Consider the following 16,920-nt stretch of genomic DNA (forward strand, 5'->3'; position numbering starts at 1 on the left):
ATCATATTATTATATATTATATATATATACATATATATATCATATTATATTATTATATATTATATATTATATATTATATATTATATAAACGATATAAAACTATAAAGTCACCAGATGATAATTAAAAAATGGTAATAATTCAATCGACCAACTCTGGCAAATAAGTAATTTTATTGAATATTCACAACGTTTCGGCCCTTATCAAGTGCTATAATATAATATTAACAATTATTAGAAAAATAAAAATAAAAATAATAAAACATACCAATGTTTGCGTATTAATGTGTGAAAGTTTCTATATATTTTATTATTTTTATTTTTATTTTTCTAATAATTGTTAATATTATATTATAGCACTTGATAAGGACCGAAACGTTGTGAATATTCAAGAAAATTACTTATTTGCCAGAGTTGGTCGATTGAATTATTACCATTTTATATATTATATATTATTATCCTATAATACGTAATGTATATATTGGAGAAATTTATTGTAATTACACACAAAATTAAAGTATGTTGTTAAAATTTTTAATCCTAAAAAGAATTTGTTATGTCAATTATGATTAATAAAATATTCATAATTAAATTTATGAAATCTTGTTACAAATTACATTATTAAAAATCTGCCAAATAATTTTAATTATATTTATTTAATCTGAGAGTTTTTCAAGTTGCTGAATATAATCAAAATAAACAAATTTAGAATGTCGGAATTGAAAAATAAACATTATAATTTTTTAAAATATTTGAATTTGTGTAAAAATTTATTTTCATACAATAATCTATATAATTTTAATTTGCCAATTTTGATTAGATCCGTATTTAGTAATTTAAAAATTCTTCAAATTTAAATAAACATTACTAATCGAACGCTATTTGATAAATGTTTAATGATCTAATTTAATTATAATAGATCTTTAATTGTAATAGACTTTAATTAACCAATATGAATATGAATATTTTATAAAATTTAAATTAATAAATATTTTATAAAAGTTGACACATGTATTAAATTTATTCTTTGAGGACTAAAAATCTTAATAATATTTAATTTTGTGCTTGCAATAAAATTTCTCTAACACGTTATATATATCTATATAGCTATGACAAAATAAATTAAAATAGACACTTTTCATCTTTAATTGACAAATTTCTTAAAATTATGACGTGATGGAGCAATTTAAATACCATAATTAAAAATACAAAAAAAACTAAAGAAAGTGACTAATTTTGTTTTTGTATTCAAAAACGTTATTTTTTGTTGAATTCTACTAACAATGCAATTAACTAAATGCAGATTCATCAATGAAGATGAGTTTGTGAATCTCAATTGTTAGATGCAATGCTCTATAATTAAACTTGATTTTTAATGTTAATTATTAATCCTAACTTTATTACGATTTTTTAAAAATAATTTCTTATTATTTGCAAAAATCGTAAAACGATAGAGAATTTTTCTCCTCGGTCTAACCTGCTCTACCTGCACATGAGAAATGACGTAATTATTATTGAACACCTTGTTTGTACAAGAGATGACAGCATCCAGAGTTAGTTTGTATTGGTTTCTAAGAGAGAGAAGGGAAAAAAGACTCGGAGTAAAAAGTAGGACAAGTTCTCGAGAATGAGGTCAACGAAGTCTTCTTCTCCAACGAGACGGAATAAATCATGGAAGAGAAAAACAGCTAAATAAATGAATTTCTTATAAATTAATATATTTTATTTTTACGATGACGTTTTACATTAATTGAGTATGAATGGTCTATTAAATTTAATAATCACAGACTTTTATATAATATATATTAAACTGAAATTGTTAACTTTCGGACGGATCCCATTATTATATATTTATGTATTATAAAGGAAAAAAGTGAAATGCGAAATAAAATTATAAAGAATATGTTTTTTTATTAATGTGATTGTTTAGATTATGTAAAATACGTAAAATCATAATTATACATAGATGTATAATTGATATATAAAAAGTTGTCGATTTAGCATATTATAGAAGTCTGTAATTTAAATAGATAAAAATCGATGTATATGAGTATCTAAAGAAAGAAATAAAATAATTGTGATGCAATAATGTTGATGCAATATCTCTTTTGATGAAGTAAATTTAAATAAAATAGAAAATATAAAAAATATATATTAATCAAAGTAAGATATATATTAATTAGATATGATATAATGATTCCGATAATTGATGATATGAAAAAATGATACGAAAAATACTCTATAATTTTTTTTAAGATAAATAAGAATATAAATAATATAAATAAAAATGATGTAATAATATAATCAAAAATAACATAAAACTGATATTAATTAATATTTTATTAATTAAAATTTAATAACTATTATCTATGTTATACATATACAATATAATTGAAAGAATTATATTTTATAAGAATTAAATTGTGACGTTAGTTTAGATTTATTTTTAAATGTTAATTCACTGAGGAAAATAACGCTTCTCTCCTGTTTATGTATTTATTTTTAATTTGAAATGCATGTAATTGAGATTAATTATAAATGTAAGATTTTATAATTGTTTCGGTGTTTTTTAAATAGATTTATTACATTTAAGCGAGAAGATTTATATATTGTTACGTAAGTTATGGAAATATTATTAAGTTATGGAAATTACATTTAGATTATGTTAAATCAGTTTTTTTTAATTATTTGGATTATATACAGTTTGTCATATAATACACAATTTATTTTTCTTTTTATTATGTAATTGATTTTTTATTTAATTACATATTAATATATTTTTATGCTAAATTTTTTTAAATATACTTTTTTATTATAAATAATAATACTTATAAGTTTCAAAATAATTAATAATAATTAATTAAAGTTTGCATGGATTGCCCAATTTAAAAAATTAATTTCTCTTTAATTATTGCAAATATGGTAAAACAAACTTTGTTTTTTGTTCAGTTTATTAATTCGCTCTATCTGCATATAAAAGTTATGACAATTACTATTAGACATTTAGTATATACGCGCAATATTAAATTACACAAATATTTTACAATGTAGAGATTAATGATTTATTAGACGATTAATGCATCACGGAGCTCATCGTTATTTTATCTATTCGATTATTTTATTGTGCGTTTTCGAATTATATTTAGATCGTCAAAAAGTTAAACGACAAAGTATCGGACAAAATTTATTTGACTTTGGGCTGATTTTTCCAACTTCTTGGTAAGTTTTACCCGACAGATAGCATATTTTCATCTTTTTTCAGATAAGTTCTAAAAAAAGAGACAATAATACGCGTGTAGGATAAAACTTATCAAATATAAAAATATCAAAATAATTGATCGTGTGTTTTCACGAAAATATATATTTTTCAAAATATTAAGAAGTCCCGGGACTTTGTATATATTCTGCAGAAATAATTAATCTAATAATTGCTAATTAAAATAATTGTACGGAACAATTGCATTTCGCACAAGATATTGTGCGTGATAATATGATAATATATGGACTCTTACTTTTACGCTCTCATTGTGCTCAAAGATAATGAGTGGAATATATCGCGAACATGCACAGTTGAAAAATTTCTGTTAAATTTAATAGATATCACACGTCCCAAACGGTCCACAGAAATTTTTGTGTTAATTTAACATAATATGGATATATGTTAAATGGAGACACAAATATTCTGTTAATATTTTAACACAAAATAAATGCAAAACTTCAAATTATTTATAATAAATTTTGTGTAAAATTAACATATTTTTAATGTAAAAATTAACAAAAAATATGTTAATTTTAGATCTTATCATCCCTACTTATAAATATTATAATATAAAAAATCAACATTTTTTTCTGTAAATTTTAACAAAAAAATCTTGTCACTAATAAAGCAGAACATATTTATTGTGTAAAATTAAAAATAGATGCATTGTGTCATTTTTATATTTTTTCAGTTGTTTTAATAATTTAACATTTAAGTTCAATTAACAAAACAGTAATATGTTAAATTAACACATGAATGTGTTAAATATTTAACACAAAAATGTTTCTATTGTGTGTATATCCCTACCAGTTCATATATAAAAATCTTTCGAAAACGAATTGTAACAATGATTATAAACAAAGTATTCGTCAGCTTGATGTCATCTAACGTATTATTGTCGATCTGCTGTGGTTCTATTTATCGCCTAATAATTGCGTAACATTCGACTGTTTCTCCCGTCGCGTGCGGATTGACCGACCTTTTTTAATTAATTTCTCATTTGCTCAATCATTATTGCGAAGCTCGCACAACGACAGAGAACTTGCACAGAATAATGAGACCAATACATTAAAAAAGTACAGTTGATTTATAAAAATATATATTGCAAATTACAAATATTGTTTCTTCAAACCAATTACTTTCTTCACATCAATTAATTAGTCTCATTATTTTGGGCATAAAAGTATTCAGGTAAGATTACCGAAAATCGAATGTTTTACAAGATATTTGATATTTTATGTCAAAATATTGTATTCTCATATAACTGGAGAAATACTTAACGGAAAGAAACTTTATTATAGTGTTTTGAAAAACTGTCAAGATAAGCTACAAAAAATATTTAATAAAAAATGGAATTTTTATTTAAAAAATTTAAAGTGATTTTTGTGACTTTGATGATGCTATTCAAGGTCATACTATAATATTACAATATAATGCGTAACTTGAAGCTCTCACAACTTTTGTTTCAAACATTTTTCACGAAAATATATATATAAGGATTCTTATTCTTTCGATATTAATTAGGTAAAGACGGGAACAATAACACCACTGAGTTTCTCCTGTAAAAAGAGTTTTCTTTTATTTCACCCCCTTATTCTTGTTCCTATTTACAACTATTTACTAAGCTTACCTGTAAAAAGAGAAACGACATTAAATGTCAATTATTCACTCTGTCTCTTCCCCAATTACAGTCTATACATTCGTAACCTATACATTAATCCTTACACGTGGTCACTTCTCTCCTGTCACTCTTTCTTACTTTCTTCTGTCTCCTTTTGTGTGTGTAGAAACCTATTTACACCTGCGCCCCGTAAGCGTGCGCGGGATAATTCAAAAGGAAGTACCCCGTACTTTCTTTACATCTCCCCGCTTGGGGACAAAATTTTGTAAAAAAAAATTTTTCCTCCTACAGATGACTAATGTGGTTTTCTTCATTCGTCCGTAACGGGTGCCGGTGTTAGTTTCGTTATGTGAAACATGTTTGACTCCGTTTTTTTGTGTCCAGTGTCTATTTCGTATATAGAATTTGATATTTTCTTTAAGATTCTATATGGGCCGATCCTCAGCTCATCTAGCTTTTTCCTGTTCAGTCTGTTACTGTTTTCTACAAAAACCATGTCTCCAACCTTGAATTCCCGTTGTTTTCTGCTTTTGTCGAATATCTTTTTGTTGTAGTTGTGTGATTGTTTTGTCCTGTGAAGAGCGAGTTTTCTGTCTTTCTGTAGGTCGCTTTGTGTTTTCTCTTGTTTCAATTCTTTTGGTAAAATTGTAGTGTTTTCCCCTTCCAGTAAGTATTTTGGTGTAAATCTTGTGACTGTATGCTCTGTTTCATTATATCTTTTTGTGCATTCTTGGGCAATTGTCGTCCATGCAATTTTTTTTTTCTCTCGTTTATTGTGCATCTTATTTTATTTACCAATGTCTGGTTTAATCTTTCGTTAAGCCCGTTGGAGAAAGGTGAGTTTACTGCCGTGAAGATCAATGGTATTTTTTTTTCTTCTAGAAAATTCTTAAATTCCTTCGAATTTATTCCTGGATATTGGTCTGTTAGCACCATGCCAATCTTTTCGTCTTTCGTAATTTTTTCTACTAATTTTATAAAATCGTTGGCACTCTGAGTTTTTGATGTCAATGTCCAGGCGTATCTTGTAAAATGATCGACTAGTAAGTGCAGGTATCTTTTTGTCGATCTTGATCCTCCAAATCCTCCAATAGTATCTATTGATATAATCTCGAACGGTTGTTCCGCTGGTCCTAAGTGAGACATTAGGCCATATCTATCTTGCCCTCTAGATTTATTTTGTATGCATATTGTGCAGTTTTTACATATTTTTTTTATATTCAGCAGTAAATTTTTGCTTGTGTAGAAAGGGCTAATTTTGTTTTTCATTTGTTCTATACCTATGTGGCAATAGTGCTCATGAATTTTTTTTATGAATTCTATGCTAAGTTTTTCTGACAGTACAATCTTTTGTTTTTTTCTTTTCTTTTTATAGTATATTTTATCCTTTTGTATCATTTTTTCTTTTTCAATCTGCAATTCTTCGTTTTGTTCTTGGTCGCTAATAATTTCTTCTGATTTTATGAGGTTTACAATTTTTAGCTGTTCATCTTCGTGTTCATTAGGTTCTAAAACCGGGTTTCTGCTTAAGCAGTCTGCTTCTAGATTATATTTTCCTGGTGAATATTTTATATTGAAGTTGTATTGGGATAAATAGTATGTCAATTCACCCAGTTCTTCGTCGGTTCTACATTTTATATTCATATTTTCTAACGGCTTGTGGTCCGAAAAAACTGTAAATTCTTGTCCTATGAGTCGATGTTGCCAGTATTTTACAGCTTCCTTTATAGCTAGGCATTCCAGATAAATGGCTTTTTTTTCTTTTGGGCCTCATTAAGTTTTTTTGAGAAATATGCGATCGGTTTTTCTTCTCCATTTGTTTGTAGTTGTTTTAGAATTGCTCCTATTCCTTTCAAACTAGCATCCGTGTATATGTTTATTGGTAGCTTTTGATCAAATATCCCTAAGACTGGTTGATGACAAAGAAGATCTTTTATTTTATTGAATGATGTCTGACAATCTTCCGTCCACCTAAATTGTTGATTTTTCCTTAGCAGATTATGTAGTGGGTCTAAGATAATTGCATTGTCTTTTACGTATTTATTGTAGAAGTTTATCTTTCCCAAGAATTGTCTAACGTTTTTTTGTGTTTTTGGTGTAGGAAAATTTCTTATTGATACTAGATTGTCTTTTAATGGGCGTATTGAATTGTTTTGTATTATGTGCCCCAAATATTTTACCCAATTTCTTGCAAATGCACATTTTGAAAACTTTAGTTTGAAACCTTCACTCTTTATTGCTTCTAATAATTGTGTCAGGTGTTCCATATGCTTTGCAAATGTTTTCGAAAAAACTAGTATGTCATCGATATAATTGACTACAAAGTCCGCAAGTTTATGTTTTCTTATAATGTTACTCAGAATCCTTTGGAAAATCGCTGGCGAGGTTTTCAACCCAAATGGTAGACAAGTCCATTGGAAATGACCCTCTTGTGTCACAAATGCTGTTTTTTTTCCTATCTTCAATCTTCAACGGTATTGCCCAAAATGCTGAGTTTATGTCTAGTGTGGAAAAGTACTTGCAGTCTCTTGTTTTTTCCATAAGATCTTCGATCAAGGGGAACGGTTGTGATTGAGGCACTACTATTTTATTTAAGTCCCGAAAGTCTATACATAATCTTGTTTTTTTATTCTCTTCTCGTTTGTATGCCAAGGTTACCGGAGCGGCAAATGGACTATATGATTCTTCAATTAATTTTGTTTCTAGTAATTTAGCAATTTGTTGTTCAATTTCTTTCCTGTCTTCCATCGTACATCTATATGGTCTTTTACTAGGGTATTTTTCAATTAATAGATCTATGTGAGCTTCATAATTCTTCACTGTTCCTATATCATATTTATTTTTTGCGAATGTTGCTCCATATTTTCCTATAAGTTTATCAATCTCATTTTTCTCTTCATATTCTAAATGGTCCGTTACTATTTCAAAATTTTCCCTATCTATGTGTTCGTTAAAATTTATTGTGTAGTTTTTCTTTTCTTCTCTTTGTAGGTTTGGAATTATCCTCTGTTTGATTTCTAATTTTTCATTTTGGTATAATTTAAATTTTTTTATACAATCTAGGCCAATTAGGAAATCATAATTGAAATGTTCACTGTTTATAACAAAAATATCCATCATGTTTTCTATATTAAAGATTTTTATTTTTACTGTTATTACTCCATCTGCTTTTTTAACACCATTGATTGTTTTTAAATTTGTATTAGTGGTATTGCTTGTCTCCTTTTTCAGTAATCTTGAATTTATCAAAGATACGTTTGAACCGGAGTCATAAATGCCATTCACTTCCAGAGTCTCGTTAAGCAGTACCTTTACTTTAATCAATGGTGTTAAATCTAGTTTTTTGGATTTTCTTTTATCAATGCATTTTCTACCTCAGAATTATTTACAAATTCTATTCTTTCATTTTTTCTTTCTTCATTATTTTTCGGTTTAAACCAGCATAGTGCTTCGGGGTGATAGCGTGAGCCTTTGTTATTTTTTTCACAAATTTTACATGGTGTTTTTGTGATTTTATTTCCATTTTGGTTAAAAATTTTTTTTTCTCCAAATTTTCTTCTTTCAGTCATGTGCTCTAGTTTTCCTATCTCATTAAATAAGTCTTCCGTTTCTTGTAATGACTCTCTGTCAATCCTGTCTGCTATGAAATTTGGTAAACCTGCAGCTATTAGATCTACTAATGTACCAGTATCAATAGTTTTCCTTACTTCTAATAGAAGCTTTTGTTTCTTCACTGCATATTCTAGCAGTGAGCCAGTTTGGTATTTATATGACATTGCATATCTAATTTGGCTCCATCCTTTATTTGCGTAAGTTTCAATAAAACTTTTTCTCCACTTTTCCCACTCTGAGTCTATAGATAATTTTATCATCATGCTGCTGTACCAATCTAGGCAAGATTTCTCTAGAAATAGTTTGAAAATCTCGATTTTCTTTCTATCTTGTATTATCTCAAAGCGATGACATTCCTTCTCAAAGTCTTGTACCCATTGATAGGCATTGGTACTTTTTGTTGAGTATTTTTCCAATATAAATTTCTCTGAGATTTTTTGTAGATTTTGACGTTCATAATTTTGCTGCTGGTTTATGAGTTTTTCTAATAATTTAGTCATAGCGTCTTCTGTGACTTCGGTGTCTTTCTTTTCTACTATTTCTCCCTCAGCTTCTTCTAAATAATATTCATTAAACATTATATTTTCTTCTTCATCCAGGTATGTTTTTCTCAAATCTTCTGTAAGAGTTATCCATATTCCTCTCCTCTGGTGCCTTTTTTTTAGCGTATTCCTTATTCTGCCGTAAGCTTTTGTTTTTTCCAGAATTGTGTGTAAATTCATTGCTTGGTGTTCTGCCGGCATAATGAAGTTCTTGTTTTCCTGTGTTCCAATTGAGGTTAGGGTAATTACGTTGGTTTTCCCATCTCCTGCTGCTTTCACAACAAAATCGAATCTTAATTTTTCCATAGTCCTGCTTTTCTTGACAATAATGTCGTTTTATAAGGATTCTTATTCTTTCGATATTAATTAGGTAAAGACGGGAACAATAACACCACTGAGTTTCTCCTGTAAAAAGAGTTTTCTTTTATTTCACCCCCTTATTCTTGTTCCTATTTACAACTATTTACTAAGCTTACCTGTAAAAAGAGAAACGACATTAAATGTCAATTATTCACTCTGTCTCTTCCCCAATTACAGTCTATACATTCGTAACCTATACATTAATCCTTACACGTGGTCACTTCTCTCCTGTCACTCTTTCTTACTTTCTTCTGTCTCCTTTTGTGTGTGTAGAAACCTATTTACACCTGCGCCCCGTAAGCGTGCGCGGGATAATTCAAAAGGAAGTACCCCGTACTTTCTTTACATATATTTTTCGAAATATTAAGGGATTCTTTATATTTTTTATCTATATAAATAATTAAATAATTCTCTATATTATAAATAATTAATCTATAATAATGTTTGTTAAGTTTGTTCATTTGAGAGAGAAAGCAATACCCATAATGTGATTTAAATTTCTTTCTTCTATTTCTAAACTTTGTCTTATAAATTGATTTCGATAGTATTAAACATTTTATTTTTAAAATATTAATATCCGACATCCATTTTAGTTATTTTACTATGTTTGTGATCATTAAACGCTAAATATTTTTCGAAAATTCTGTTTTGCTAAATTATTGATCACAACACGGCCATTAAGCATTGTAATAAAAATTAACAACCAATAAATCGCTTTCTAGCAATAAAAATGGAATTATTAAAAGTTTTAATATAATTTTATCGTCGCATATAAAACTCGCGAAACTTTTATGCATTTTATCATTAAAATTCGATGCAAAAAAAAATAATAGACAACTGTTTCAAAAATTAAAAAGATTCAAAAGTCTTTCAGCAAATACGTATATTTCTGCACAGTAGAAACATTTATTTTTTTTGTTGTTAAAAATGATCCCCGTTAAAATTTTTGTGTTAAATATTTAACACATTCACGTGTTAATTTAACATAAGTATTACTGTTCTGTTAATTGAACTTAAATGTTAAATTATTAAAACAACTGAAAAAGTGTAAAAATAACCCAATGTGCATCTATTTTTAATTTTACATAAATAAATATGTTCTGCTTTATTAATGACAAGATTTATCTGTTAAAATTTACAGAAAAAAGTTAATTTTCTATTTTATAATATAAATAGGGATGATAAAATCTAAAATTAACACATTTTTTGTTAATTTTTACATTAAAACTATGTTAATTTTACATAAAATTTAAATAATTTAAAGTTTTGTATTTATTTTATGTTAAAATATTAACACAATATTTGTGTCTCTATTTAACATATCCATATTATGTTAAATTAACACAAAAATTTTCGTGGACCGTTTGGGACATGTGATATCTGTCAAAACAGAAAATTTTGAACTGTGTATTATATTTCATATGCGATGAAATCAGCGAATATGCAAGACATGTTGCTTTGTTATGACAAGAAAGAAGCCTTTCTTCCGACAACAATCCGATCTAGTCTGATGGCCAACCGCTGACCTACTTCATATTTGACCAGTAAAGCGGGCTTAACGACTTCAACACCAATCGAAAAGCCAGCCCTGAGATTAGAGATAACTAAACATTGGCCTTGACATTCATACGATAACTCAAGCGATTTATCAGACGTGCGAATATATATCTACGACTCTTTATGGAAAGGTGCTGTCTTATCACGGCATTTAATTCGAAGCTTAGCGTGTCAAATACTCGTTAATTGATATATCAAAAATTAGATTAAGAAATACTTTGCGTGGTAAAAATAAAAATTTGTACATGTAATAACACATATACACAAGTAAACATATAAATACTGCTTATCTTCGCGCTCTTTAACACTGTCAGTTTAAAAAAGATCTTTTTTGGAGTAGAACTAAATTTGGGAAAACAAGTATTTTAGCATAAATTTCTTCGACCATTTAATAAGAATTTAAAAAGCCTTTAAAATCTCAACAATATCTTACTGATAATATTTCAGATAAAACTTTGATCAAAACAAGCATGATAACGAAACCCAAAGATCCGTCGCAAGTAAACTTGTACCATTTAATTGTAAGATCAAAGAGTTCATTAATACGGTATCACTTTTTATTAGTCCAGCGGAGCCTATATTTGTTTGTGAAATTGTTTCTTGATTGTTTGATAATTGATGTTTCCCAGATGATGAAGTATGATCGCATGTTACAAAGCACAGGCACGTTACTTATCGAGTAAATTGCAGAAACTGCGGCATGCGAGAGTGCTACAGAATGCCAGAAATTCTGCTTTTCTATCATTAAGAACGATTGGCAACCTTTCGCTGCACGAGGATACATGATACGAGATACTCTCTCTTAATGAGCCTTAATGTTTTTTTTTTAATTTTGTAGACTCGATTAATCTGTCATTAACGAAAGCCAAAATTACGACAAAATTTCAGTTATTACGAAAGTGATATGTGAAAATAATTTATATTAATTATTTACAATTAATTATTTAGATTTAATTTATATTAATTTATATTTTAATATAACTTTAAATTATATTATTTATATTAATTTATATTAATTATTTTAGATCAGTTTCATTGTACATTTATGGTAATGTACAATAATTATGTCTATCTGACCTTAAATATTATTTTGTATCAATTATTGTGTAATGTTATATTTGCAGAATTTTTTTCAAATTTTTTCTAGAAGAGTGTTAGGAGCAGAAAAATAAATATGAGATGTACGAACTTTAAAGTAAATGTGATCGTCATCATTAACGCGTATTATGTTTCATACGCAATTTATCGTTGAATCACGAATAGTGATGTTACGCAATAGTTCCATAGGTAATAAAAAAGTCACACACACATATCGAATTTTTTCTGCGATGACCTCTTCGATCTCTTTCAACACCTGTGTATTGAATTTTCTTAACTCAAAGTCCTTTCCGAGATATATTGATCTATAGATTAAAATGTGTCACTTCTGTATATACAGGGTGTCTGATATAAAATGTCACACCGAAAATATGCAAGTAGATCTTGTTATTTGGAGACGATTTTTCCTCAGCAAAAATGTTGAGGAAGGTCATCATTTTTTGCATGTTTCCAATTTTTGCCATCATGTATCTTTATAACTAAACCAAATTAAAATTTTATTAAAGTAAACTCTAATTTATTAGAGAATGTGGTTTTGTTAATATTTTATTTCTACAAGGCTTAGTTTGCGAAAAACCCTTTATTTTCAATCGCTTATAACTCGAAAATTATTGATGTCCGTAAACAAATCTAAGATTGTGGAGATAGGAGATTTAAAAATGTTTTGACTCAATTTCAAATAAATGACCTTAATAGTACACCGCAAGACATTCACAGGATATCCAGAAGACATCCGAACATCCTCAAGATGTTCTCTGAACGTCTTCGGGATATGTGCTATTAGGGAAATTCGATTCTGCAAATCCTGAAACCTAATCTTTGCAATGCATTAAGCGACCAAGACCCAAATAATCTTATGCGTATGCGCCAAAATTTTTTAATCGAATACAGACAATACTGTGGATAATCGATAACTGCAACTGCGTCTATTAATCTATCGGCAAACTGTGGAATATTTGTCACAGATATTTGTGCGAGGATTACCAATGCTTTCTGAAGGAATCTCGCCGGCCGGCGAGACGCGTCCCTAATAGCACAACATATCCAAAAAATATTCAAAGGATATTCAGAGGATATTCAGAGGACATTCGAACATTTTCAGGATGTTCTCTGAACGTCTTCGGGATATGTGTGCTGTTAGGGGTAGACTATCGAAATGATGACTAAAAATGATGACGCAAAAGATGATTATAGAGTTCCCTAGATAGCAACTTTAGGAATCCTTCATTCTGATCAGATCAAGTGACACTTGTACCTTTGATCTCGGCAATGTGTGCGTCGTATTCGCTTCTGCTGCGCATATAGTCGATCCTTGCCGCGACATTCTGGAAACTTTGATTCCGGTACTCGGCGTACCACTCCGATGGTGGCCGATCATCAGGACCCAATTGTTGGGCCACACGTGAACTACTGCATCTCCTCTGCGACAGACTCTCTTCCGAGGGAAATCTCGTGAAGGAGGTGACCGAACTGGATTTACTGCCGTGACTATGGACATCATGGCACTGATAGGCCGAATCCTCGAGAGGATGTTCCTCACTAGGGGTTCTGTTGGATTCCGTTAACCGCTGAACGGTCATGATATCGTCATTGTTGGCCGCGTTATCCAGACTGATCTCCCGTACGCTCTTTCTCACGGTAATCTTCTCGAATTTGACAACCTTGGCGCCGTTTAACTCGCCCTCCTCCACCAGACGCTCGAAGCTCTCCTCGAACGAGGAATTGCTCGCTCTGGAGGAGGGTCGAGGCCGGTGCGTGGGCGATCGAAAGGGTGCCCTGCGTGCGTCAGCATTCTCCAAGAGATCCTCGGTGCTGGAACTACGTCCAGCTGACCAGATCTGCTCGAAGAAGCTCACTCGGTCACGCAGCCGGCCACCGCGTGGCGTTCTCGGGCTGCCGGTGTCGCCGGTACCTCCGGTGTCGCCACCACCGGGACTATCCACCCTCGGAGGAGTCGGACTACCCCTGGGTGGAGTTGTCCACGACATATTCGAAAGGCTATTCCCTCACTTCATCGTCAATCGACCACGTCTCTGACTTATCTAACTCGGATCTCTCGCTCCCCTAATTTTAGACTCCAGCCACCTAACACCTGTTCTCCCAACACCACACCTTGTACACTGGGTTGCATATGACGCGTACGCGCCTACGTCACCTTACTTAGAGCCCACAAGTAGAATGTCGACGGTGTCTTTTAGCAATCGTACGGGCAAATAGGAATGCTTCGAATATTTTTTTTGTATTAGAATGCGCACTTATATACAGATCTCATAGAAAACGTGTGTGCACGCGCGCGCGCGCGCACGCGCTGCCACTAGGTATATACGCCTGTATATTCATATATATACTGGCGCATGAAATGCACAAATACGGAATGTATATGGTGACCGTGCGCGACGGTCGGCGGTTCGATACTGCCGGCTCGTCGAGGTTTCCTCCGTCTGCTATCACCGCCATTCCCACTGCTCGCGATGACGCGATACGAGACGACGCGCAGCGCTGGTAGACCACCCGATTGTTCCCCTCCGAAGAAGTTCGTGGCTCGTCTTCTGGTGGTTCTTTATTTTTTTTTTACTCCGATCAATTCTTATATCCTGCCTCTTCCTATCCTTCCGGCACTCTCGCTTTTATCGCGCGACGTCGACCGGTAATTCGACTGATTCGTTTCGGATGTTACCTCTTTCAAAAGTTGAAACTAATTCGAACGACTTGCGATTAATCGATTATTATGCAATCACGGAGCGAGATCGTGTTACGTCATGGAACATGTGTGATTTTATGATAGCTATAAAAAAAATGAAGAAGACTCTGATAACAATTGTAGGTAACAAGATTTTGCTCGTTGCTATACATCCACAAAAAAGAAAATGTTTCAAATTTTTGAAAAAAAAGTAATATAAATAATTTAAAAAATTAATATATTATATGTACACAGGATGATTTATTTTAATCGCTCCAGGCAAATATTTTGAAAAATACAGAAGATACGAAAAAACGTTTCATACAAAAGTTTTATGATTTCAAGAGAAACATAAAATGGTGTATTATTGGTTTGACCTTGGATCATTTGAAGATCACCTTCAATTTTTTAAATAAAACTTTCTATTTTTCATTACATATTCTTGTAGCTTATCTCAAAAGCTTTCCAAAGGCTTGGAGTGTACAAGTTTTGGAAATTAAATATAAAATATTTTTAAAAATAATTTTATATGTTTATTATAATTTTATTTTTTATACTTAAAAAATAATTTTATATTTGAAAATATAAAATACTTTTAAAATATTTAGTTTTCGGTAATTTTACTTTAATACTTTTATGTACGCAATAATGAGATCAATAAATTGGTATAAAGAAAACAGATAATTGTTTTTTAAAAACGTATGTAATTTGTAATATGCAGTTACGTACTTTTTCTTAAAAGCAACTATGTGTTTTTCTTACACCAGTATTTTATGTCAAAATATTGTAAATTTTAAGCCTTATAACTTAAAAAGTATTTAAGAAAAAAAAAACATTTTATTATAGTATTTTAAAAAGCTCTTAAGATAAGCTGCAAAAATATGCATTAAAAAAAAGAGTTTCCATTCAAGTAATTAAAAATGACTTTCAAACAATTATCTAAGGTCAAACAATAATACCGTCTTATCTCCCCCTCGAAGTCATGAAACTTTTATATGAAACGTTTTTTCGTATCTTTTATATTTACCGAAATATTTGTCTGGGGTGATTAAAATAAATCATTTTGTATATACAATTATATATTTTTTTAAAATTTGAAATACTTAAAAGAACGAGTTAAATGATTACAAGAAGAAAGCAATAGTTATTTAAGTCTTTGATAAAGCTAACATCCTTACAAAATTTTCTTTGTCAATTCTTGTTTAGTTGAAATGTAACTGAAATAAAGCTGTACAGTAAGCTGGATGCCATATGCGAAACGAAATGAGCTAGTTTAGAAACGCTTAATGTAATCAAACAAGTTAAAAATCTTAAGGCATAAGAGAACACCCACTTTATCTGTTCTCTTTTAAGCTACACGTTAAACTACGCGTTACATAATTCGTAGAGTTAAAGAAAAATTAAAATTGAAAAATTTAATTAAGCTTTCAGTAATATATTACGTAAATATATATGCTACTTATTAGCAGTTATGATTAAATACAAATATGAATCATATAAATTACGTCACGTAGATGCATAATTAATTGCGCATGAGAAATCATTAATTTGATCGATTATTTCATAGATCGATGTAATGATTATTACTTGTTGCAAATAAACTACATTGCAAATATCAATTTTCTTTCACTAATAAACAGTGACAGTAATATAATATTTATAATATAGGCAGTTCTTTTTATTAACGCCTTGAACTATTCGATGACGTGATGAATCCAACGCGGTTTCCATAAATTATAAAGCATCCTGCATTTTAAATTTTAATTAATACAAGGCGCATATCTAGCATGAGAGCGTCATAACTTGAAAATTTTATACACATTTATCCCGTTAAGGCACGAGTTAGGCTCACACAAGTTGCAAGATTTATTAAGCACAACTGAGGTAGACAAGAATTTTAATGAACGCATCTAGATCCTCCATGATCTATTAACAGCCTACTTTTAATTGACATTATTCTAGGACATAGAAAATTTTTTTTAAGTTAACAATGTTTGTTACTCTAGATAATGTTAACAAACATGTATCACCTATATATTTTTCCTAAATTATATGCGTGCGTCTAAATATCATAAAAATTTAAAAACAATAAAACATTAAAAAATTTTTAATAGTGCTAAATTTTAATAGCTAACAAAAATATCTTATCGCTTTAATATGAATTATTAAAAGAAAAAGGAGATAAAGGTTCTCC

General features: G+C 29.8%; 2 protein-coding genes across 2 annotated transcripts in view; both read right to left on the reverse strand.

Annotated features, from left to right (window-relative positions):
* The window catches only part of LOC114943195 (muscle-specific protein 300 kDa-like), a 126,039-nt gene extending 111,597 nt beyond the window's left edge, over window positions 1-14,442 (reverse strand). Inside the window, 1 exon segment of the mRNA XM_085489991.1 lies at window positions 13,302-14,442. Within this exon segment, the coding sequence (XP_085346117.1) occupies window positions 13,302-14,034 (733 nt within the window). The 5' untranslated portion in view covers window positions 14,035-14,442.
* Window positions 7,324-9,729, reverse strand: LOC146719583 (uncharacterized). The gene is made up of 2 exons (XM_085489974.1): window positions 9,508-9,729; window positions 7,324-9,436 (listed from the first exon to the last, which is right to left on the reverse strand). The coding sequence occupies exon 2, from the start codon at window positions 9,335-9,337 to the stop codon at window positions 8,213-8,215; it is 1,125 nt and encodes a 374-aa protein (XP_085346100.1). The 5' UTR covers window positions 9,338-9,436; window positions 9,508-9,729; the 3' UTR covers window positions 7,324-8,212.
* Window positions 14,443-16,920: the final 2,478 nt, after the last annotated feature.

This window comes from Nylanderia fulva, unplaced genomic scaffold (genome assembly GCF_048542155.1).
Source record: "Nylanderia fulva isolate GAGA-0341 unplaced genomic scaffold, ASM4854215v1 Scaffold93, whole genome shotgun sequence".
NCBI classification, from domain to species: domain Eukaryota; kingdom Metazoa; phylum Arthropoda; class Insecta; order Hymenoptera; family Formicidae; genus Nylanderia; species Nylanderia fulva.

Excerpts from the sequence above, each read along its gene's own strand:
- LOC146719583 (XM_085489974.1), bottom strand. The coding sequence starts at position 9,337 with ATGGAAAAATTAAGATTCGATTTTGTTGTGAAAGCAGCAGGAGATGGG.